This window comes from Somniosus microcephalus, chromosome 6 (assembly GCF_052327205.1).
Source record: "Somniosus microcephalus isolate GS21.2 chromosome 6, FLI_Smic_1.0, whole genome shotgun sequence".
Classification (NCBI taxonomy): domain Eukaryota; kingdom Metazoa; phylum Chordata; class Chondrichthyes; order Squaliformes; family Somniosidae; genus Somniosus; species Somniosus microcephalus.
In genome coordinates, this window is record NC_140992.1 from 208,963,559 (window position 1) to 208,988,775 (window position 25,217).

Below are 25,217 nucleotides of genomic sequence, written 5' to 3' on the forward strand. Positions count from 1 at the left end.
GGGGGGGAGGAGATGGGGAATTGGGGGGGGGGAGATGGGGAATGGGTGGTGGGGGAGATGGGGAATGGGTGGTGGGGGAGATGGGGAATGGGTGGGGGGGGAGATGGGGAATGGGTGGGGGGGGAGGAGATGGGGAATGGGTGGGGGGGGAGGAGATGGGGAATGGGTGGGGGGGGAGATGGGGAATGGGTGGGGGGGAGATGGGGTAATGGGGGGGGGATGCGGTAATGGGTGGGGGGAGATGGGGTAATGGGTGGGGGGGAGATGGGGTAATGGGTGGGGGGGAGATGGGGTAATGGGCGTGGGGGAGATGGGGAATGGGGAGGAGATGGGGAATGGGTGGGGGGGAGGAGATGGGGAATGGGTGGGGGGGAGGAGATGGGGAATGGGTGGGGGGAGATGGGGAATGGGGAGGAGATGGGGAATGGGTGGGGGGGAGGAGATGGGGAATGGGTCGGGGGGAGGAGATGGGGAATGGGTCGGGGCGAGGAGATGGGGAATGGGTGGGGCGAGGAGATGGGGAATGGGTGGGGGGAGGAGATGGGGAATGGGTGGGGGGGGAAGGAGATGGGAATGGGTGGGGGGGGAAGGAGATGGGGAATGGGTGGGGGTGGAGGAGATGGGGAATGGGTGGGGGGGAGGAGATGGGGAATGGGTGGGGGGGGAGGAGATGGAAATGGGTGGGGGTGGAGGAGATGGGGAATGGGTGGGGGGGAGGAGATGGGGAATGGGTGGGGGGGAGGAGATGGGGAATGGGTGGGGGGGGAGGAGATGGGCAATGGGTGGGGGGAGGAGATGGGGAATGGGTGGGGGGGAGGAGATGAGGAATGTGTGGGGGGAGGAGATGGGGAATGGGTGGGGGGGAGGAAATGGGGAATGGGTGGGGGGGAGGAGATGGGGAATGGGTGGGGGGAGGAGATGGGGAATGGGTGGGGGGGAGGAGTTGGGGAATGGGTGGGGGGAGGAGATGGGGAATGAGATGGGGAATGGGTGGGGGGGATGGGGAATGGGTCGGGGGGGAGGAGATGGGGAATGGGTGGGGGGGAGGAGATGGGGAATGGCTGGGGGTGGAGGCGGGGAATGGGTGGGGGGGAGATGGGGAATGGGTGGGGGGGAGGAGATGGGGAATGGGTGGGGGGAGGAAATGGGGAATGGGTGGGGGGGAGGAGATGGGGAATGGGTGGGGGGGAGGAGATGGGGAATGGGTGGGGGGGGAGGAGATGGGGAATGGGTGGGGGGGGAGGAGATGGGGAATGGGTGGGGGGGAGGAGAATGGGAATGGGTGGGGGGGAGGAGATGGGGAGTGGGTGGGGGGGATGGGGAATGGGTGGGGGGGATGGGGAATGGGTGGGGGGTGGGAAATGGGGGGGAGGAGATGGGGAATGGGTGGGGGGGATGGGGAATGGGGGGGTGGGGAATGGGTGGGGGGGGAGATGGGGAATGGGTGGGGGGGGAGATGGGGAATGGGTGGGGGGGGATGGGGAATGGGTGGGGGGGGATGGGGAATGGGTGGGGAGGGGATGGGGAATGGGTGGGGGGGAGGAGATGGAGTGGGTGGAGGGGATTGGGAATGGGTGGGGGGGATGGGGAATGGGTGGGGGGGGATGGGAGTGGGGGGGGATGGGGAATGGGTGGGGGGGATGGGAAATGGGGGGGAGGAGATGGGGAATGGGTGGGGGGATGGGGAATGGGGGGTGGGGAATGGGTGGGGGGGATGGGGAATGGGGGGGTGGGGAATGGGTGGGGGGGATGGGGAATGTGGGGGTGGGGAATGGGTGGGGGGGATGGGGAATGGGTGGGGGGGGAGATGGGGAATGGGTGGGGGATGGGGAATGGGTGGGGGGGATGGGAAATGGGTGGGGAGGGGATGGGGAATGGGTGGGGAGGGGATGGGGAATGGGTGGGGAGGGGATGGGGAATGGGTGGGGGGGAGATGGGAAATGGGTGGGGAGGGGATGGGGAATGAGTGGGGGGGAGATGGGGAATGGGTGGGGGGGGAGATGGGGAATGGGTGGGGGGGAGATGGGGAATGGGTGGGGGGGGAGATGGGGAATGGGTGGGGGGAGATGGGGAATGGGTGGGGGGGGAGATGGGGAATGGGTGGGGGGGGAGATGGGGAATGGGTGGGGGGGGAGATGGGGAATGGGTGGGGGGGGAGATGGGGAATGGGTGGGGGGGGAGATGGGGAATGGGTGGGGGGGGAGATGGGGAATGGGGGGGAGATGGGAATGGGTGGGGGGGGGAGATGGGGAATGGGCGGGGAGGAGATGGGGAATGGGTTGGGGGGAGATGGGGAATGGTGGGGAGGAGATGGGGAATGGGTGGGGGGGAGATGGGGAATGGGTGGGGGGGAGATGGGGAATGGGTGGGGGGGAGATGGGGAATGGGTGGGGAGGGAATGGGTGGGGAGGAGATGGGGAATGGGTGGGGGGGAGATGGGGAATGGGTGGGGGGGGAGATGGAGTAATGGGTGGGGGAGGAGGAGATGGGGAGATGGGGAATGGGTGGGGGGGAGGAGGTGGGGAATGGGTGCGGGGGGAGGAGATGGGGAATGGATCGGGGGGGAGGAGATGGGGAATGGGTGGGGGGTGAGATGGGGAATGGGTGGGGGGGAGATGGGGAATGGGTGGGGGCTGAGGAGATGGGGAATGGGTGGGGGGGAGATGGGGAATGGGTGGGGGGGAGATGGGGAATGGGTGGGGGGAGGAGATGGGGAATGGGTGGGGAGGAGATGGGGAATGGGTGGGGGAGGAGATGGGGAATGGGTGGGGGGGGAGATGGGAAATGGGTGGTGGGGAGATGGGGAATGGGTGGGGGGAGGAGATGGGGAATGGGTGGGGGGGGAGGAGATGGGGAATGGGTGGGGGGGGAGATGGGGAATGGGTGGGGGGAAGATGGGTAATGGGGGGGATGCGGTAATGGGTGGGGGGGAGATGGGGTAATGGGTGGGGGGGGAGATGGGGAATGAGGGTGGAGATGGGGTAATGGGTGAGGGGAGATGGGGTAATGGGTGGGGGGGAGATGGGGTAATGGGTCGGGGGGAGATGGGGTAATGGGCGTGGGGGAGATGGGGAATGGGGAGGAGATGGGGAATGGGTGGGGGGGAGGAGATGGGGAATGGGTCGGGGCGAGGAGATGGGGAATGGGTGGGGGGAGGAGATGCGGAATGGGTGGGGGGGATTGGGGAGGGGGGGGATTGGGGAGGGGAGGGGGAGGGGATTGGGGAGGGGATGGGGAATGGGTGGGGAGGGGATTGGGTGGGGAGGGGATGGGGAATGGGTGGGAGGGGAGGTGGAGGGGATGGGGAATGGGTGGGGAGGGGGAGGATGGGGAATGGGTGGGGAGGGGAGGGAGAATGGGTGGGGTGGGGAGGGGAGGGGGAATGGGAGGGGGGATGGGGAATGGGAGGAGGGGGATGGGGAATGGGAGGAGGGGGATGGGGAATGGGAGGGTGTTGGGGAAGGGTAGGGAAAGGTGGTAGGCTGGGGGCAAGGAGGACTTCAGCCCTCCGGATGGCAGACTCTACATCATTTGTAGTTTATTAAATCACTTTTACGTGAATTATATGGTTATTTTCCTATTAGATTTGACTCCATCACTGTGATTAAAAACACGGAACACAACAGCGCGTTCTAACACTCACAAGCTTCTGCTGAGCAATGGTCAGGTCCTTCAGGATGTGGTCCACAATGTGGTCAATTAGAGCAGCAGTGATACTGAGCTTCACTTCACTGTGTCAACACAAAGCAAACACCATTTGTTATTTATTGGAACTAATCAAGAGTTCTCTGTTGTTGGAATCACCCTAGTGACAACGCAGCAAAAATCAGTTTTACTTTGCATCGTGAGCTGGTTATTAACGACACTAATGCAAGTGCAGTTCCATTGGAGAGGAATGGATCTACAAAGCGATGATATGAAGTGGTTATTACCCCCACCCCCCCGCCCCACCCCTGCAGCTTCTGTGAATGCACAATTTAGAAAACACATTTTAAAAAGTGACTGAAAACAGATCAAATGTGTGTTTCTGTCCCCAGCACTGTCCAGCAGAGATTCAGAGGCACTTTCAAAGTGAGAAGCAGAGTGTAGAGGCATCACCTAGGAGATATGTTGCTAGGCTGGTGCTGAATTTGTTTTAACATTGTACCGCTGCTGTGTGGGCACAAACCCATGTCCTCATCACCCATTCCAGGGCATCAGCACGCCACACCACCAGGCCAGCTTGAAAGTGGCATTTTATTTGGCTGGACATTCCTTCCCTGCTATCTTTATGAAGAAGCCATGGATTTAATAAAGAAAGTGGAATCATACTTGACAAAATACTTGACAGGGTGGATGCTGAGAGGATGTTTCCCCTCGTGGGGGTATCTAGAACTAGGGGGCATAGTTTCAGAATATGGGGTCGCCCATTTAAGACAGAGATGAGGAGGAATTTCTTCTCTCAGAGGGTGGTGAATCTTTGGAATTCTCTACCCTCGAGAGCTATGGAGGCGGAGTCATTGAATATATTCAAGGCAGAGATTGACAGACATTTGAACTACAAGGGAGTTGAGGGGTTTTGGGGAGAGAGCGGGAAAGTGGTGTTGAGGCCAAGATCGGATCAGCCATGATCTTATTGAATGGTGGAGCAGGCTCGAGGGGCCGACTGGCCTACCCCTGCTTCTTATGTTCTTATGTTCTTAAAAAGAATAGTAACCAAACATTTCACGTTCCAAAGTAATTTGCTGGTTTCTGCGCTCTTTTTAGATGAATGGCACAGCTGTAGTGGAGGAGGGAGGATGTTACTGGTTTAAATCTAGCAATAAATTCCACGGTGACCAACTGAGGAATGGGTCTGAGGTCAAGCATTCCCCATTGTTACCCTAACATTGCACTTTAAGCTCCAACCTTACAAGAGTCACACACAGGGTTTGACATTTCCAGTCCCGATTCTCTTCCTCTGGCTTTGCTGAGCTAATTAACATCAAATAGGCAGCTTTGCGCTATTAATGTCCACTGCACATAGGACGGAAACTCTCACAGCTCATTTCACTTGTGACCCAAAGCCAAGAGAGAGATGCTATTAATTAATGAGCCGCTCTCTGCTAAAGCTCATCATTTGAATCCATTGCTCTCATGTTAACATGACCAGGTATCCAGAAGACAAAACCCAACAAATGTTTTAGCCACCATTTCTAAAATTAATAGTGCTAATACATTTAAAAATGATTTGCCTTTTGAAATGAGATTTATTATTGTCTGCTAATTATTACACAGGGACAAAAACATTTTGCAGAGGTAGGCTCAAGGAAATTTAGTTATTAAAAGGGAAAGAAAATCCAGGTGGACTACTTTTCACAAAATAGCTACTAATGAGGAAAGCCACTTGCCTCATTCTAGACTTTTTGCTCACGATACTCGCTCGTTGTCCATTCAAAAACAATGCATTGATAAAAAGATGATGAGCCTCTGCTGAGTTTTTAAAAAATGGAGTTTAAAAAAAATATCAAGCTATATCTCCAACAATGCATGTTTTCTGAATGGACATTGGGGGAGCACTTTGAACAAAAATCTCTTGGAGACTTTTCTTCCCCATTAAATGTAGTTAATGGAGGACTATCCAGACCTGAGTTTGTTCACAATCTCAATCCCAGCTTGTTCCATAATCACGCTCCTTGCAAAGTCCTTGGGGATGAAGATTTTGTCGGACACTCTGTTAATGAGCTGTTCCTGTATGTTGGCTTTCTGCAGAACATTGGGACAGAGGCTGCTGGTGGAGTCCATGAGGGATTGAATGAGTGCCTAAGAAGAAAATGGAAAAGAGACGATTAATTTTCTGAAATGTTTTATGAGAACTTGCAAATAATTTTAAGGATGCTTGGTCTCTTTTTAACATGTGTTTGTGCTGTGGGACTCTTTTACGTTTGTATTCCCAGAAAGGGATTCCGCCATAGTTTACGATACCAGAAAAGATACCCATGTTTAAGTAACCCTGGGAACCCCCGAGCAGTATAGGTAAAGGGCTAGGTCAAAGTGGATCTCAGTTCAAAAGAGAGATGAAGGCAGAAGCTGCAGTAACACATATACAATTTATTGAGTTGAAACACCACAACCAGTTCTTGCCTCTATAAATACGAAACACTCACAAACTACAGCATCAGACTACAACCCTATCTGTCCCTTTGCATCGTAAAAACACCCTCACAATCACAAACCTACACTCATCCAATACCCAAAAGAGAGGTGATGCAAGAATACTATACCTGGTATAGTATAACTAAAACACAGCAGTCCAGTCACAATCCTTCTCTGCGGGACTGCATACTGCAAGGAGGTTTCTCCTCTGTTGTGGGTGATGTCCTTCCCAGCCCCATTCAGGCCTTCGCTACCCCTGTTCAATATAGTGGCACTTCTGATTCTTTGAAGCTGTCAGTCATTGAAGACTCACAGCTCAGAGAAGAGAGCCAGTTCTCTTCTGCGTGTGCTTTTCAATGGCTCAGACAGGCTCTGCTGCTTTGACAGAAGCAAAACCTCTTTCTGGAGGTGCTTCAGGCAGAGAGGGGCAATGCATTTAAAGGTTTAGTCCACATGCCCTCCTGCACTCAGGAAGCCTAGAATTGATGTGCCAGGGTCATGCATCACATCCTGAAGTACAAAGGGATCTGGGGGTCCTGGTGCACGAAACTCAAAAGGTTAGTATGCAGGTTCAGCAAGTGATTAAGAAGGCCAATGGAATGTTGGCTTTCATTGCTAGGGGGATAGAATATAAAAATAGGGAGGTATTGCTTCAGTTGTACAAGGTATTGGTGAGACCGCACCTGGAATACTGCGTACAGTTTTGGTGTCCATACTTAAGAAAGGACATACTTGCTCTCGAGTCAGTACAAAGAAGGTTCACTCGGTTAATCCCGGGGATGAGGGGATGGACATATGAGGAGAGGTTGAGTAGATTGGGACTCTACTCATTGGAGTTCAGAAGAATGAGAGACGATCTTATTGAAACATATAAGATTGTGAAGGGGTTAGATCGGGTGGATGCAGGGAAGATGTTCCCGATGATGGGTGAAACTAGAACTAGGGGGCATAGTCTTAGAATAAGGGGCTGCTCTTTCAAAACTGAGATGAGGAGGAACTACTTCACTCAGAGGGTGGTAGGTCCATGGGATATGCTGCCCCAAAAAACTGTAGAAGCTACATCATTACATAAATTTAAAACAGAAATAGACAGTTTCCTAGAAGTAAAGGGAATTAAGGGTTACGGGGAGCGGGCAGGAATTTGGACGTGAGTCTAGGTTCGGATCGGTCATGGCCCTGTGGGTAGCGGAGCGGGCCCAGGGGCCGTGTAGCCTGATCCTGCTCCTATTTCGTGTGTCTAATTCTGTTAGATGCAGGAGATGGTTCTGTGATAGTGGATTGGCAGTTAGGATCAGATCAGCCATGATCTTATTGAATGGCGGAGCAGGCTCGAGGGGCCGATTGGCCTACTCCTGCTCCTATTTCTTATGTTCTTATCCTGGGGCAGTCTTCCCTATAATTGTACTCTTGGACTATGGGGAGGCAGATCTTAGTTGCTCTTGTGCTCAGAAGACCAGCGAACTACACATGGTATCCCACAAGCAGGATTTCTGGGTCAGCAGCCAAGCCTCAAAGGTGGAGACCTGCTCTGCTCAGCCAAGAGACCTCATGGCAGCAAGTATTGAGGGTGCAGGACCGGCACTGAGCCTGAGGACAGCTTCTAGCAGTCAGTGAGTCTTGATTCATCCCAGGAGAAGCAGATTGGATGAATAATGACACACTGGGACTGTTATAGCATCCCCATTCATGAAAGAGTGGCTAGGCAGCCTACATTTAACTGATTACCAACCATAAGCCCCATTTAAGCCCAGGTTAACTGTTGATTCAGACTAGGACTATGTTTGTATATTTGAATCCAAATGAGATTCTGGATACCATTTACACTTAAGGCGACCATCCAGATTTGAATCAAACAATCCAGTTTTGGGAGTGACTCCCTGAATTTTCAGATCTGAAAAACAGTTTTCAATTTATGTATCCAAAAATGCCCTGTACAAACACAAGCAGATCTATGTGTGGCCCTGTGCACATGCTAATTGCTCCATCTGTGGTTCCATGCATGCGTGAGCAGGTCCATCCTTGTCTAAGCTCCACCCGCTGTCCAAGTTCCCTGTCTGGCCATGGAATAGCCAAAAGGTTGGAGCCCGACTAACAAAGCAGCACAGCAGGTCCTAAAGAGAACACCCACAGGAAATCTGCCACAGCAGAGAAAAACTATGTGAGAGATAAAGAGAAGACCCACAAGGGCAGAAAAACTAGGAAATGAAAGGAGAGACAGACCAGAGACAAGCACTCAAATGATGTTGTTTCATCCCCATATTCTTTAGCATCATAGAATCAGTAGAATAAGAAGGCATCTTGATTTCCCAGATAGTGGTAATATTGTAAACACTGAAAACCATCAGCACAAAATCTGTGGGGGAAAACGGTGCGCAGAACTTTTAAAGAACCAAATCAGTTGTACAGCTAGTTCATACCTGGATTTCCTCATTTACAGCCTGGGAGACCTCTTCAGCAGCTGACTTCAGCCTGCCCTGCACTGTCCTTACTAAAGGTGGAGTGTTACCCACTTGATACAAGGCTGGTAACAGCTGTAACACAAGAAGTGAGAGATGGAAAGAGAGAAGCAGAGAGTAATTCATGGTGGTAAATAAAAATTAAATAAAAGTTTGTAACATCATTAATAATTAAAAACAATTTTAAAGCTGAACTTTTAAGGTTTCATAACACTGCCCCTCAAATTTTCACTTCTTCTCCAACCTGTATCAAGGAGGGTGGGGAGTTGAAAGATAGAGGTAGGTGTTAATGAGCAGAAATGCTCCAAGATCCAGTGACAGGAATGCATTTCTAGGAGAATGAGGCAAGCGGTAACCCGATTTCCTTCGATGCTAACTAGTTAGAATACGAGAAAAGATAAGGATGAAAAAAGGTCATTCAGCCCAGCAAAGTATTCCAACTCTCCCAGCCCACTGTGTTTTAATTGCCTATAAGGCTGCTTCTCTACTACCCTACTCGGCTAATTACCAGGAGTTGGAAAAACTTGTCATCACTGAGATCATAGAATGTTACAAAACAGGAACAGACCATTCAGCCCCTCAAGACTGTGCTTGTCTTCTTCTCCACATAAACCATCTAATCTTACTCTCACTCACTTCCACACCCCACCCACCCCCACCCTTTCAATAAGAGGCTCAAAAGCAGGCAGACAGGACGCTAATGTATCGTTTCATAGAAAAATGTCAAATGCTTTTTGTAATGTATACAACATTGAAGGGACTACTTTGTTTTGCGGATGTACATCCTTAGTTGCGAGTGTATATAACAGACGTGTGTCGATTTGTATAGTCAGTGCCGAAGTTCCAGTTACCCAGTAAAGATCACTTGAAGTTACTCTCAGTCTCTGCTGCTTTATTATTTTATGTAGTTGTGTATAGCGGTACAAACACAACAAATTGGCGATGAGAATTATGAACCTACGTCTTCCTATTCTGGCATCGCATCCAGAGGACACCGAAATTTGGAAGGAGCGAGAAGGTAGAGAAAACGGAGCACGCTTGCTAAGCTAGGCAGGGGATACGTAAGTCAAGTGAAAAGTGCACAGGACTTGCATGACGCTAGCTAACTAGTAAAGAAAGAAAAACAGGTTTGGAAAAAAAAAATGGCGATGATTGGCACGATTGCAGCATTTGATAGCAGCATTGAAGACTGGGCAACTTACATTGAAAGAGTGGAGTTGTACTGTGAGGCTAACGGAGTGGAGGTAGAAAAGAAAGCCACTGTTTTGCTGTGTGTTATGGGCGCAAAGACATATGGGCTGCTACGTAGTTTATTAACCCCTGAAAAGCCAGCAAACAAAACATTTAAACAAATAGTGGACACACTCCAAGACCATTTAAGAATTCAACAAAAATCCCTGGAATATTCAACTAATAAAATGTCACTGAAACAAGAAAAGAAGTGCTATCACTGTGGCAAAATGTCACATGACCACAATGACTGTTGGTTTAAAGACAAAGACTGCAGACAATGTGGCAGACGAGGGCACATTGAAAGAGTCTGCAAAGCAAATAAGAAGCCGAAAACTGATACAATACAGAGTAACAAAAAAGTACACCAAGTGACTGAAAACAAGAAACCTTTCAAAGATAGGTACAAGAAGGTACACCACGTGACTGGAGACAGTTCAGATAAAGGAAGAAGTGACACAGACTCAGAGGAAGAGGATCTGGCTTGTCTAAAACTACACAGTGTGAAAGAGACAGGGGATCACAGAATAATATGGGTTACTCCAAAAGTGGCAGGAGTTAGGCTGAAAATGGAGTTGGACACAGGCTCAGCTTTAACAGTGATCTCTGTACATGACTACAAATGACTGTTTTCACACATACCGCTAAGGCCAACTAAAGTACTGTTAAAGACATACACAGGACAAAGAGTGTGCCCCAAAGGTAAAATAAAAGTGACAGTGACATACAAAGAAAAAAAAATACCGCAATTGAACCTCTATGTAGTGGAAAATGGAGGACCACCATTACTGGGACGCAAATGGCTCAGGAAAATACAGTTGGATTGGCACACCATCCAAGCACTGTTTGTGTCAGCAAAGGAGGACAGCAACGCCACTCCTGAGAGACTGTCACAAATACTCTCTGACTCTCAGGAAGTGTTCAAGAAGGGAATAGGAACACTTAAGGGCATGAAAGCAAAAATTAAGATTGAGGAGAACGCAAATCCAAAGTTCCACAAGGCCAGACCAGTGCCTTATGCAATTCGTCCTTCAGTAGAAGCAGAGCTGGAGAACTTGGAGCAGTTAGGGGTCCTGTCCAAGGTGCATTGGAGTGAATGGGCCACACCTATAGTTCCAGTGATGAAGAAAACCTCCAGCACAAAACCAGGAAAGCCAAGAAAAGTGCGCATCTGTGGAGACTTTAAAGTGACTGTTAACCCAGTCCTCCACACAGTACAGTACCCATTGCCTCGCATTGAGGACATCTTTACTTTCCTCTCAAGAGGGGAACGCTTCACAAAGATTGACTTGGCCCAGGCCTATCTCCAAATGGAAATTGATGATGCATCAAAGAAGTACCTGACAATAAATACGCACAAAGGCCTTTACCAGTACAATCGGCTGGTATTCGGAATAGCATCAGCTCCTGCAATCTGGCAAAGGGCAATGGACCAAGTCCTGCAGGGGATCCCAGGTACTCAGTGTTATCTTGATGACATCATCATTACTGGCAAGAATAACAATGACCATCTTTCCAACCTCGAACAGGTGCTCATCAGGTTATGAGAGTATGGGCTTCGAGCGAACCGAGACAAGTGTGAGTTTTTCAAAAAGGAAATCTCATACTGTGGACATGTGATTGACAAGGACAGTTTACACAAGTCTCCAGACAAGATTGAAGCTGTGATTAATGCACCAACACCTGAAAATGTGTCTCAGTTGAGATCATATCTTGGACTGGTGAACTACTATCACAAGTTCTTGCCCAACCTATCCACAGTGTTACATCCACTAAATGCATTGCTACAGACAGGGCCACAATGGAAGTGGAGTGACAGCTGTGAACAAGCTTTTCAAGAGAGTAAAAGACTCATTACTTCAGAAGAGGTGGTAGCTCAGTTTGACCCATCCTTACCTATTCGACTGGCATGTGATGCTTCACCCCATGGCATTGGTGCAGTGTTGTCACATAAGTTCCCAGACAGCTCCGAAAGACCAATAGCCTTTGCCTCAAGATCATTGACTACAGCTGAATGCAATTATGCACAGATTGACCGAGAAGCCCTCAGCCTTGTGTGGGGAGTCAAGAAATTCAACCACTACTTGTATGGTCAACAGTTTACACTGTTAACTGACCACCAGCCTCTCGTTTCAATCTTCAACCCAAGGAAGGGCGTTCCAGTGATGACGGCACAACGGCTGCAACGATGGTCACTCTTCCTAGGGGCTCACCTGTATGTCATTGAATACAAGGGGACCAAGCAACATGGCAACGCCGATGGTTTGTCACATTTACCACTGCCAACCTCAGAGAGAACTACAACAGTTGACTCAGCAGAGGTATTTCACACAACAATAGTTGAGCAGCTACCAGTGACAAACTCCCTCATTGAAAGAGAAACACGCAATGACCCTACATTGTCAAAAGTTTATGACATCACTGTGAAGGGATGGCCAGCGCATGGTGACTCATTGTTTCCAGCATTCTCAGCTAGGAGGGAGCAGTTATCAGTGTGTTGGGGAACACTGATGTGCGGCTCACGAGTCGTGATTCCTCCCAAGCTTCGTAACCGAGTGCTAGATGAACTGCATGAAGGCCACTTAGGTACAGTAAAGATGAAAAGCCTTGCCCATGGTTACGTGTGGTGGCCGGGAATTGACAAACAGATCGAGGACCTGACAAAGAGCTGCTCAGGATGTCAAAAGGTCCAGAACGCACCACCACAAGCCCCTCTCCATCCATGGGAATGGCCCTCATCACCATGGCAACGTGTGCACATTGACTTTGCTGGACTGTTCATGGACTCCATGTTCTTGATTGCAGTCGATGCACATTCGAAATGACCCAAGGTCATTAAAATGAAATTAACCACATCTGAAAAGACCATTTCAGTTCTGAGGACCATGTTTGCTAGAAATGGCCTACCAGAACAAATCTGCACAGACAATGGACGACAATTTGTCTCTGACGAATTCCAAGGTTTCATGAGGAAAAATGGAATCAAGCACTACACATCTGCCCCGTACCATCCAGCTACAAATGGCTTGGCAGAAAGATTCGTACAGACTTTCAAGAAGGCCATCAAAGCAATGTACAGCGAGAATCTACCACTGCAACACAAGACAGACAAATTCCTCTTTGCTTATCGGAACACAGTACACGCAGCCACTAATCTGACTCCAGCGATGATGTTTCTGAACAGGAACCTGAGATCTCGCATGGACCTTCTTAAGCCGAATGTACATCATGATGTAGAGAACAAACAGTTCAAACATTTGAATGCTAAGCCAACAAGAAGCTTCAGTGTGGGACAGTCAGTTCTTGCTCGTGATTTCCGGATGGAAAAGTGGCAACCAGGGACAATAGCCACAAGAGAGGGACCACTGATGTATACAGTGGATGTGGGAGAGGACATTTTGAGAGGTCATGTGGACCAAATTCTGGATGTTCAGGTGCAAAACACCCCTATACCTCGCCCAGACATGGAAACAGACACTCCTGATTCATCAGCATCAGCACCAGCCTCATCCACAGCTGAGAGCTCTACCTGTGCTGATAGCACACCTGATGCAACTGTACCTGTACAGTCTCATTCCCCAAAGCAAAAGAGTCTGGAGAGACGTTACCCAGAGAGGCAGAGGAGGCCTCCCCAGAGACTTGACTTGTAAAAGGGCTGTTGACAAAATAAAATGTTATGTTGGAATTTGAATTTTGTTACTTTTAAGAAAACCAAAAGGTTACTGTAAAGACAGGCTCTGTATGTTAATTATAGAAATTTTGCGTTAATATACTATTAAACTAAAGGGGGAGGAAGTGTAATGTATACAACATTGAAGGGACTACTTTGTTTTGCGGATGTACATCCTTAGTTGCGAGCGTATATAACAGACGCGTATCGATTTGTATAGTCAGTGCCGAAGTTCCAGTTACCCAGTAAAGATCACTTGAAGTTACTCTCAGTCTCTGCTGCTTTATTATTTTATGTAGTTGTGTATAGCGGTACAAACACAACACTTTTTTCAAAGTCTTATTGTTGGATTTATTTTTCACTTTTAAAAACAGATGGTGTAAGTCGGTTGGTAATTTTTGCAAACTTGTGTATGCATAAGAGTACAGTACATCTGAAGCTGTAGCCCTGGTTAGGGATAGCCTGGCCACGTTATATACTTGTCAATTCTGAGAATATGGGAAATTCCACAACCAAAAAGCTTCCATATATCAAATATGCTGCCTATTTAGAGCTAGTGCCAATGGATTCATTGTAATTCCAGTTTCCCAAAATAAATTCCTGATAACACTGAACCTTTGGGCAGAATCTTACCTGGAAGGCTGAGTTCGAGGCGGGACTGCTGGTTTTCAGGTTCCAGTCCCACCCCCAGCGACGTCTGACGAGCTGATGCTATTTTCCCCTGATTGGCCTTGTTAAGCCTGCCCTTCGGGCTTGCCGGTCAATTAAGGGAAAGCCGGTGTCAGATGACATCAATTGATGACGCTTCATCTGCCGGTTTTCTTAAAGGCATATGCACCACACTTGTTTGACAGATGAATTGTCAGTGTTTACAGCTTTGAGGTGCTGTCAAACACTGACAATCACTGTCCAAAGGTGAGCTCTTGCACTCAGGCTCTCCAATTACTCTCTCCTTAGGATAAAACAGATGGCAGCTGCAGTTGAGATTGCAGAAGCCATCTGTCACGTCTCCCAATGAGATGAGCCTACACAAACACTTCACAGCTTGTCACTTGCAGAAACATCTAAACACATTAAACACTACTTTCATAACTTTTCCTTACCTCTGATACTCACCAGTGTCCCGTTGAATCCTTTAAACCACTTCTGCAGCTGTCATATATACACAAAAATTACAGTAGACCCACATCATGCCTCACTTACCCTGGCGGGGTTCCCTGACATCGGGGAGCCCACAGCAGCAGTTGAAAAATGGAAAAAAGCCTCTTAACTGCCTGTTAACTATCTATTAACAGGCAGTTAAGTGGCTGTAATCCTCTTCCCGCCTCTAGGAGTCGGGATCCTGTGCAAATCGGGGACCCGACTCCTGGGAAGATTGGTTGGAGGCGGGTTGGCAGCGCTCCCATTTTTGGGGATTTTCCCAGCAGTCCCGCCTCCAGACCCGCCTCCTCAGGGCTGGTAAAATCCAACTACATATTCAATCTGAATTTATCTGAGGTGTACAGTAATCCGAATTGGCCAAATTTGGACCAGTTCAGATTTATGCTTCAGATTTGTTCCTATTAATAATGTACTTATCACGATCCAAGATAAAATTCAAGATACAATGACAAAATATGTGTCAAACCTTTATTGTAAAATATACATTCTTATTAAATCTATTATGTTCCTGGGAACTGAGATAATTGAAACCATGCTGGATCACATACTTCACAATGGCTTTATGTAAATCATTATGTCAACAAACATTCCACAATAGTGATCCTCCACTCCAGTACGACACTGCAGTAAGAGGATATACTCTTAAATATTTAATAATTAAAATGGCAGCAGCCTTTTCAGGGACTCACAGTGGTTAATGTCTTAGCATCCTTTATGATTTCTTCAGCAAATGTTACATCTTCTTCCCTTTCTTTCACAGACCCGTTGTTAATGATGTTCAGACGTTCTTGCACCTTTTCACACATACTGTCCACCATCTGTACAAAAAGAGAACAAGTTATTGTGGATTTGGTTGATTGCTTGACACTATATATTGTTAAATGTCTTGCCTAGGGTGTGTACATACTGTCCACAAGCCTTACTTCCTGTTGTCACAATTTTTGGACATGCTTTTCTATCAACATTTATCATTGTAAATTTCTATGTCAACATTTCCCATTCAACTTTGCTACATCAACTGTCACAATTTAGTTTCAGGCTCTGGCCACTTGTTGGCTCTGTGGAGCAGGTTTCTGAAGTCTCTTTTCCCAACTTCATGACCATCTGTATACAAAAGAAACCTTATATTCAGCAACTGACCACAGATAATTTGTTAGTATCGTACATTTCGCAGAACCTTGAGAAATACAAAAACACAAATTCAGCTTTTTTGCAGTTTAATCTTAGATCGTACAGATTTGGTAATGACCTTGCCTGGTAAACCTTAGCTTTAAGATTTTCAGCTCCATTAACACCAGCAATGCTGCAATGTAAATCAACTCAATGTTTTCCTCCCATCCTGGTTACTGTTATTTGTTTTTAACAAGGGAACATTAAAGTAATGATCTCTATCAGGTGGTGAAGAATTAGAGCTGGGTGTGGTCAGCGTATATTTGGAAGGTGACCTCATGTCTGCGGATGATGTCGCCAAGGGGCAGCATGTAGATGAAGATGATGATGGGGGCCAGAAAATAAGCCAATTTACCTATTGACTGCTAAAGATAGCAATTTGCATGACTTCTTTATACATTTCTGCATGGTAAATGTAAGGTGTAGCAAATGATTATTCACAATAGGAATATGTTAGGTGAGAATTAACAATAAATTCTAATTTTCCTATCAGTGATGAAGCATCTTCTTACCTGCTGTGTGGAGCTGGTTACAATTCCCTCTTGCAGTCGAAAGGCCTGCTCGGGAATAAAATTTTTCCTCTGATTGTTCCGAAGGAGATGTGACTGTATCTGGAAATCAGGAATTGGCCATTTAAGTTTTATATGTTATACACTTCCAAGCCAGTGCTGTACCATAGGCAGATTCAAAATCACAACATCTTCCATTCTGCAGTGCTGTCACAAATAGAATAGTGAGCGCCTTTACCTTCTGCAGGGCTTCCTCTGTTTTCTCTGGATTGCTGCGGTAAGCCTGGGACACATCGCTCATCGGTAAAGGCATTGATCTTAGCGTATAATTCCTGAAAACAGTCAACAAACATGACAGTGATGATTGATCTCTTTTCATTCATATCAGAAAATAATATCAACAGGAACTAGGGAGAGACTGACACAGAACAAGTAAAGACCTTTTGGTCACCACAACAATTTTTTTTAAACCTCATTTCCTTTATGAACACTTTTCTCGGGTGTCGCAGCTGGGCCTTATATGTCGGTGACCAAAGGTCAGGCTTCAAAGTATTCAGAATTTTTTTTACTGTTTTGAATTTAAGATTTTTAAATGTTTGTTTGATGCAATATTTAGCTCCAATTCAAGAAAAGCTGCTGAGTGTTTGAATAGATATTCATTCTAATCTCCACCTAATGTTTATTTCATAAGTTATATCACAGCTCATCAACAGTGATGAAAGAATATTAGATCTTGGACTAAACTGTGTGATAATGATCCTCCAATCTTTCATATTTTGAGTTGTTCGGATGTCGATATTTTAATGATTTTCCTCATTAAGCTGTTCTTTTTTCTCCTAACAAAATCCTAGTCTTTCAACACCAGCAAGATCGGCACAGCATAAATTTGTGGAGATGAGGTAGATTCCCCCATTTCATAGGTTTCTGATTCTGGCTGTCTGTTAGTGGCAAACTGGAATGGAGAGCAAACTCTGGTCCATTCTCATGCAACCCTCCTTGAGGTTGGCTGAAGAGAAACATTGGAATGGAACTGTCTGGGAGAACATCACCTGCTTTCCTCTTTGCTGGTAGATTTGCATGTGAGTGGAGGAGAGAGAAAAGGGTAAGAGCAGGAGAAAACAATGGGGTGAAAATAAGGATGAAGCAAACAGCCTTTCCTTCAGTACACATTTTTGAAAAAGAAAACTTTAACGAGTTGAAACAGCGCTGTGCTACACCAGTAATGGACACTTTAACATGTTCATCTGAAATTCCTTTGCCTTTGTTGCTAATATCGCACTGTGGAATTTCAATCCACAACTTTTTTTAAACATTCGATGAATCCAACATCATATACAGAGGAATCAATAATTATTACAGTGCAATGCTGATGACTGATTTTATTTAAACTGCTTTACATTTATTAATCTCTTATATTTTATATAGAATCATAGAAATTTACAGCTCAGAAGGAGGCCATTCAGCCCACTGTATCTGCGCCGCAAAGAGTGAGAGAAAAGTACGAATATCATGTGAACCTGGATCAGATCTTTGATTTGTTTCAATCTGGTCAACAACAAAAGCCACGTTTCTCCTGTCTTCTAACATTTTAATGCAGAACTAAATAGCACAAAAGATCAATATTAACACCGTATTATATCACAATTACCTCTCCAGAGCACTTGCAACGTCCAGGAATCCCACGGCTGTAGTGTTGTTTCGGTCCCAAATCACGGTCCTGCCATTAAGAAAATCAAAACTGTCATTAACTGCTTTACACCCGCATAGTATTTCCTTCATCACAAATCTGAGTGGAATATCCTCAATTAGCCACAGGTGAAGTATGCATCTCACAGGTAGAAATGTCATTTACACCGTATCCATAATGCAGTAACTGCTAATTGTGATCAGCTATAAAAATGTAATCTTGTTTGAACAATTCTATCTCTTGTTTAGTTTTTTAAAACAATAACCATTATATCACATCAGAATTAAAAGTGCACAGAAAAATTAAGGCATCATTTTCACATATTACACTCCCCCAGCAACTACTTTTTTTAAATGGCAGTAGCTTGTGGACGGGAATGTCCAGTTTCTCATACTGTTAGAATGGGCCAGAAAGTGCCCAGGAGATCCCGTGGACTGTCTGAGTGCTTCTCAAACCCGGTTACACACTGCACTGGAATCACACTGTACGTGGTATAATGCCCACTTGGTGTCAGATGGTCTGCGGGTGGGACTCGCACAGATTTTCCTTAGTACACTTGGGAGCCAGATCGGGATTGACTCCCGAGTTATACTGCCACTTTCTGATTGCTATGCATCTGAAACTGTTTTGCATTGACATGGGGATAAGCAGATTAGAAGGTTAAATGCGTGGCTCAAAGAGTGGTGTGGGAGGCAGGGGTTTTGCTTCATGGGGCACTGGCACCAGTACCAGGGAAAGAGTGAGCTGTTCCGTTGGGACGGGCTCCACTTAAACCATCTGGGACCAATGTCCTGGCGAATTGAATAACTAGGGCAGTAGACAGTGCTTTAAACTAATGAAGGGGGAGTGGGAGGATTCAGGAAAAAGTAAATTTAAAAGCAGCAAGAGAAATGTCAAGGCTCTAGAGCAGAGCAGAGTTTTGGGTAAAGATAAGCAGAGTGGGCCAGGAAGGGACAGAGAGAGTAGCAAAGGTAGTAAGGTATCGGTGACTAAGGTGACATCAGGGAAAACAGAAAAAAGTCAAAGCTAAAGGCACTATATCTGACTGCGCGAAGCATTTACAACAAAATAGATGAATTAATAGTGGTGATAGAAATTAATAGGTGTCATCTAATAGCCATTACAGAGACGTGGTTGCAAAGTGACCAAGGTTGGGAGCTAAATATTCCAGGATACTTAACTTTTAGAAGAGTTAGGCAAAATGGAAAAGGCAGAGGGGTGGCCCTGATAATAAAGGATGGGATAAAGACAGGAGAGAGAAAGGATCTTAGCTCTGAAAATCAAGAAGTAGAATTAGTTTGGGTGGAGCTAAGCAACAACAAGGGGCAGAAAACATTGGTGGGAGTTGTTTATAGGCCCCCAAACAGTAGTTGTAATGTAGGGCAGAGTATAAATTAGGAAATTAGAGGCGCATGTAACAAGGGTAATTGAGTACAAAAGTAGGGAGGTTATGCTTCAATTATACAGGGCATTGGTGAGACCACATCTGGAGTACTGTGTACAGTATTGGTCTCCTTATTTAAGGATGTAAATGCGTTGGAAGCAGTTCAGAGAAGGTTTACTAGACTAATACCTGGAATGGGCGGGTTGTCTTATGAGGAAAGGTTGGACAGGCTAGGCCTGTATCCGCTGGAGTTTAGAAGAGTAAGAGGTGGCTTGATTGAAACATATACGATCCTGAGGATGTTTCCTCTTGTGGGAGAATCTAGAACTAGGGGTCACTGTTTAAAAATAAGGGGTCACCCATTTAAGACAGAGATGAGGAGAAATTTTTTCTCACAGAGGATCGTGAGTCTTTGGAACTCTCTTCCTCAGAGGGCGGTAGAAGCAGAGTCTTTGAATATTTTTAAGGCAGAGGTAGATAGATTCTTGATAAGCAAGGGGGTGAGAGGTTATTGGGGGTAGGCAGGATGTGGATTAATCAGATCAGCCATGATCTTATTGAATGGCGGAGCAAGCTTGAGGGGCCGAGTGGCCTACTCCTGCTCCTAATTCGTATGTTCGTATTTAAGGGTAATACAGTAATCATGGGGGACTTTAATCTACATATAGACTGAGAAAACCAAATTTGCAGTAATAGTGTGGAGGACGAATTCATGGAATGTATACAAGATAGTTTTCTAGATCAGTATGTTGAGGAACCAACTAAGGAACAGACTATTTTAGATCTAGTATTGTGCAATGAGAAAGGGTTAATTAATAGCCTTGTAGTAAAGGGGCCCTTAGGGAAGAGTGACCCTAATATGATAGAACTTATGTTTTATGTCTTATGTAATTTTATATTAAGTTTGAAAGTGATTTAGTCAAATCTGAAACTAGGGTCTTAAATCTAAACAATGCAAACTACGTAGATATGAGGGCGAGTTGGCTAAGGTAGATTGGGAAACTACGTTAAAAGGCATGATGGTAGACAAACAATGGCTAGCATTTAAAGAATTAATACAGAATTTACAACAAATATACATTCCTTTAAGGCACAAAAACCCCACAGGAAAAGTGGTCCAACTGCGGCTAACAAGAAAAGTTAAAGATAGTATTAGATCAAAGGAAGAGGCTTATAATGTTCCCAAAAAGAGAAATAAGCCTGAGGATTGGGAGGATTTTAGAATTCAGCAAAGGAGGGCCAAGAAATTGATAAAGAAAGGGAAAACAGAATGAGAGTAAACTAGCGAGAGACATAAAAACAGACTGTAAAAGCTTCTATAGGTATGTAAAAAGGAAAAGATTAGCAAAGGTAAACGTGGGTCCCTTACAGGCTGAGACAGGAGAAATTATAATGGGGAATAAGGAAATGGCTGAGAAATTAAACAAATACTTTGTGCCTGTCTTCACGGAAGAAGACGCAAAAAACTTCCCGAAAATAGTGGAGAACCAAGGGTCTAGCAAGAATGAGGAACTGAAAGAAATTAGTATTAGTAAAAAAATAGTACTGGAGAAATTAATGGGACTAAAAGCTGATAAATCCCCTGGACCTGATGGTCTATATCCTCAGGTTTTGAAAGAGGTGGCTATGGAGATAGTGGATGGTTGTCATCCTCCAAAATTCCATTGATTCTAGAATGGTTCCTGTGGATTGGAAGTTAGCAAATGTAACCGCACTACTTAAGAATGGAGAGAGAGAGAAAATGGGGAACTACAGACCAGTTAGCCTGACATCAATAGTAGGGAAAATGCTAGAATTTATTATTAAGGACATGGTACAGGGCACTTAGAAAATAATAATAGGATTGGGTAGAGTCAACATGGATTTATGAAGGATTTGTCAAACATGATTTCCCTGTTAGAGTTTTTTGAGGTTGTAATTAACAGAATAGATAAGGGGGTTTATTATCTATTCTGTTCATTACAACCTCAATAGATATGTGGTGTATTTGAACTTTCAGAAGGCATTCAATAAGGTGCCACACAAGAGGTTATTAAACAAAATTAGGGCTCATGGGATTGGGGGTTAATATATTAGCATGGATTGAGGCTTGGTTAACGGGCAGAAAACAGAGAGTAGGAATAAACGGGTCATTTTCTGGTTGGCAGGCTGTAACTAGTGGGGTACCATAAGGATCAGTGCTTGGACCTCAGCTATTCACAATCTACATCAATGATTTGGATGAGGGGACAAAATGTAATATATCCAAATTTGCTGATGATACAAAGCTAGGTGGGAATGTAAGTTGTGAGGAGGATGCAGAGGCTTCAAGGGGATTTGGACAGGCTAAGTGAGTGGGCAAGAAGATGGCAAATGGAATATAATGTGGAGAAATGTGAAGTTATCCACTTTGGTAGGAAAAATAGAAAAGTAGAGTATTTTTTAAATGGTAAGAGATTGGGAAATGTTGGTGTTCAGAGGGACCTGGGTGTCCTTGTACACGAATCAATGAAAGTTAACATGCAGGTACAGCAAGCAATTAGGAAAGCAAATGGTACGCTGCCTTTATTACAAGAGGATTTGAGTATAAGAGTAAAGATGTCTTACTGCAATTATATAGGGCCCTGGTGAGACCACACCTGGAGTATTGTGTAGAATTTTGGTCTCCTTACCTAGGGAAGGATATATTTGCCATGGAGGGAGTGCAATGAAGGTTCACCAGACTGGTTCCTGGGATAAGGGGATTGTCCTATAAGGAGAGGTTGAGTAGACTAGGCCTATATTCTCTAGAGTTTAGAAGAATGAGAGGTGATCTCATTGAAGCATACAGAATTCTTACAGGGCTTGACAGGGTAGATGCAGGGAGGATGTTTCCCCTGGCTGGGGAGTCTAGAACCTGGGGTCACGGTCTCAGAATAAGGGGTCGGCCATTTAGGACTGAGATGAGGAGAAATTTCTTCACTCAGGGGGTGGTGAATCTTTGGAATTCTCTACCAGAGGGCTGTGGAGGCTCCGTCATTGAGTATATTCAAGACAGAGATCGATAGATTTTTGGATATTAAGGGAATCAAGGGATATGGGGATAGTGCAGGAAAGTGGAGATGAGGTAGAAGATCAGCCATGAACTTATTGAATGGCAGAGCAGGCTCGAAGGGCGAAATGGCCGACTCCTGCTCCTATTTCTTATGTTCTTATGAAAATGGCAGCTTTACTGCAGCCTGATTTGACTTTCATTATTTCCTCTGTTAAACCAACGTAGAAATTAAATACATTCTATTGCAACGGTGAGCACTTAAACTGCTTATAGTTGGATAATAATCAATGATACAAACACTGTGCCAATAAAAGTACCAGATTATTATTAATAAAGGAGAAATACATTGTACAATTTGTTGCAGATGACAGGGCTGATTCCCTGTTCGGATGCTCCTGCAGAGTGGCTCTCGTACACAGCCCCTGATTACCACCCGTTTAAATTAATGGGTGGAAATCAGGTGCTGTGGGTCTACAATTTCCCGATCAGCACTTCCCGCACTGGGAATGTCCAATGGGGAAATTAGCCTGATGTCTCCAAATAATTGAATAATTGGAACATGTCTTTCATTTTCTTTCAAATTACTTCTGAGCAACTTTTGCTTAAACTGTATCAAAGTAAGTAGTAAACACAGCACATACACATTGGGGCTGTTTTTGTTTGGAACAAAGCTTATATTGGCCAGGAGTCTGGGAGAACCCTTCTCTTCTTTAAATAGTGCCATGAAATCTCAACCACTAGACACCACCTCCGACAATGTAGTGCTCAGTACTGCACTACAGTGTCAGCCTAGATTGTGCGCTCAAATCCAGGGTGGGAGTTGAACCCACAACCTTCTGACTCAGAAGTGAGAATGTTACAAACTGAGCCAAGCTGACACTAGTTGTAGCGTTCAAACAGTCCTTGTTATAGATCGTGTTTAATTAGGGCCTTAATTAGGAGAACAAAAATGGAAAATGATATCCATGCATATAATTTCAGGAGGTAGACTGGCATTTGACAATGGAAACTAACCAAGCTTTTGCTCAAAGGCAACATTAAAAAAAAAGTTAACACTGAGTATTGTGTGAGGGTGAAACAGCTTTAGGAAATAGGTGAATGTAGGGATAATGAAGGGTGGATGCATCTCTTGAACAACATAGCTCTGTGAAAAGTTAGAAAATCTCTGATTTAGAGAATAATGGATACTGGGAGTGATTGCAAGGTTGGGAATCACAGGTGACATAAATCACAAGAAAAAAGCTGAATCATAGAATGAGATCACAGCCTTGAAATCACCCCATGTATCTTAGTTTTAAATAATATAGATATTGTGAAAGTCAGGGGTGGTTTCGTAATGAATGTGAACAGCCAAAGCATCGGATATCACAGATGTATATTGATGTCCACATCAAAGTACTAATGATTGTGATGATAATCACAAAGTCTGTTGAGTGAGGATCAACATTTAATTACTGGAAAATGATGCGGTCGATGTACATTAGATATTGCGAACATGTCTGCCCTGACTATTGTGAAATTTCCATATGATGACATCTGTAGTCACCAGTGTGTATTGAAATATAGTATTGTTAACCATGCCCTGAAGTGGTTAGACTGCCTGGCTGCACATAAACTAAAGGACGCTGATTATAGTCTCCGGGGTAAGGACATTGTTATACTCCATGTTCCTTATGAAGTGTGGCACTTTTATTCACTTCACGGGCTCAATTCGAAATGAAGACGCTGTGTATGGCGTAGCTTGCGTTGTGCCACGGTCATTGTAGTGTATGTACCCGTCTACCTTTAAGAGAACTATTGTATGTAACCGTCCACCTTTAAGAGAACTACTTTAGGTGTTGCACTACTTTGTTGGCTTCTGTATACTGTAATACCGACGGTGACCACACCGGTATATAAGTGCTGTGTCAGGATTTATTGGGCAGATTCGCCCTGACCTTCGAATAGTAAAGTCCTGTTTTAAGTTACTCTGGTAGTCTGTGTATTAATTAACTAAACAACCCACAGACTTTACAGTGGCGACGAGTCCGATCGTACCCTGCGGCAACAATACTTCCGAAGCAGTTAACGAGCGTCGAGAAGAGGCAACCGCCCTCGTCATTCTGCTGGGAGAAAATTCGAGTCTGCAGAGCTGGAAAGGAGGAAGAATTCAGAGACAAAGACTTCCATCAGCAACAGGCACTGACTGTCCCTTCTGCCATGGTGAGGAGTGAGCCGATCAGCACGAGAAGCAAGCCGGCCACGGTGACTGTGAGTAAGGGAAAAGTAAAAAGAATAACCGGAGGATAAGGGCGGTGCACTCGACCACGGTCGAGGGGGAAAGGAGCCGGACAGAAGTCGGGCCCAGAGGCGCTGAGACTGGGGCAGTGTGGAGCAAGGAAGCCGCGGTACAGACAGGCTGGGGACTCAACGGCGTCATGAGACAGCTAGACCGCGACCGGCGAAAAAGGCCGGGCAGCGACCGAAGCCACGAAGCGCTGCGACCGGGAGCGTAGGCGCGGGAAGATGTAAAAACTCAGCCGCAGCCGGGGAGGGAAGCACCGGACTGCGAGAGGGCTGGGAGGCGCGATTGGGAGCCGAGCGAGCGGGAGAGGCAGAGCCGACCAAGGGAGACTGAGCGAGAGCCAGTCCAGCGGCTGAAACTGTTCGCCGTCAACGGGGTGTACCCAGCGCCGGTAGAGCCGAGCGAGCGGGAGAGAGACAGAGCCCGAGCAAGGGGAACCGAGCGAGAGCCAGCCCAGCGACTGAAACTGTTCGCCGTCAACGGGGTGTACCCAGCGCCGGTTGCCCTGCCGAGAAAAGGGAAAGCACTGAAGCCGACGC

General features: G+C 46.1%; 1 protein-coding gene across 5 annotated transcripts in view; it reads right to left on the reverse strand.

The window, feature by feature from the left end:
* The window catches only part of carmil2 (capping protein regulator and myosin 1 linker 2), a 314,585-nt gene that overhangs the window by 48,294 nt on the left and 241,074 nt on the right, over window positions 1–25,217 (reverse strand). For all 5 annotated transcript variants that reach the window (XM_085991327.1, XM_085991326.1, XM_085991329.1 and 2 more), the window contains 7 exons: window positions 17,959–18,027; window positions 16,549–16,642; window positions 16,314–16,412; window positions 15,321–15,449; window positions 8,532–8,645; window positions 5,606–5,781; window positions 3,644–3,731 (listed from right to left, as the gene is read on the reverse strand). In XM_085991327.1, coding sequence (XP_085847453.1) covers window positions 3,644–3,731; window positions 5,606–5,781; window positions 8,532–8,645; window positions 15,321–15,449; window positions 16,314–16,412; window positions 16,549–16,642; window positions 17,959–18,027 — 769 coding nt within the window. The remainder of the gene's footprint in view (window positions 1–3,643; window positions 3,732–5,605; window positions 5,782–8,531; window positions 8,646–15,320; window positions 15,450–16,313; window positions 16,413–16,548; window positions 16,643–17,958; window positions 18,028–25,217) is intronic.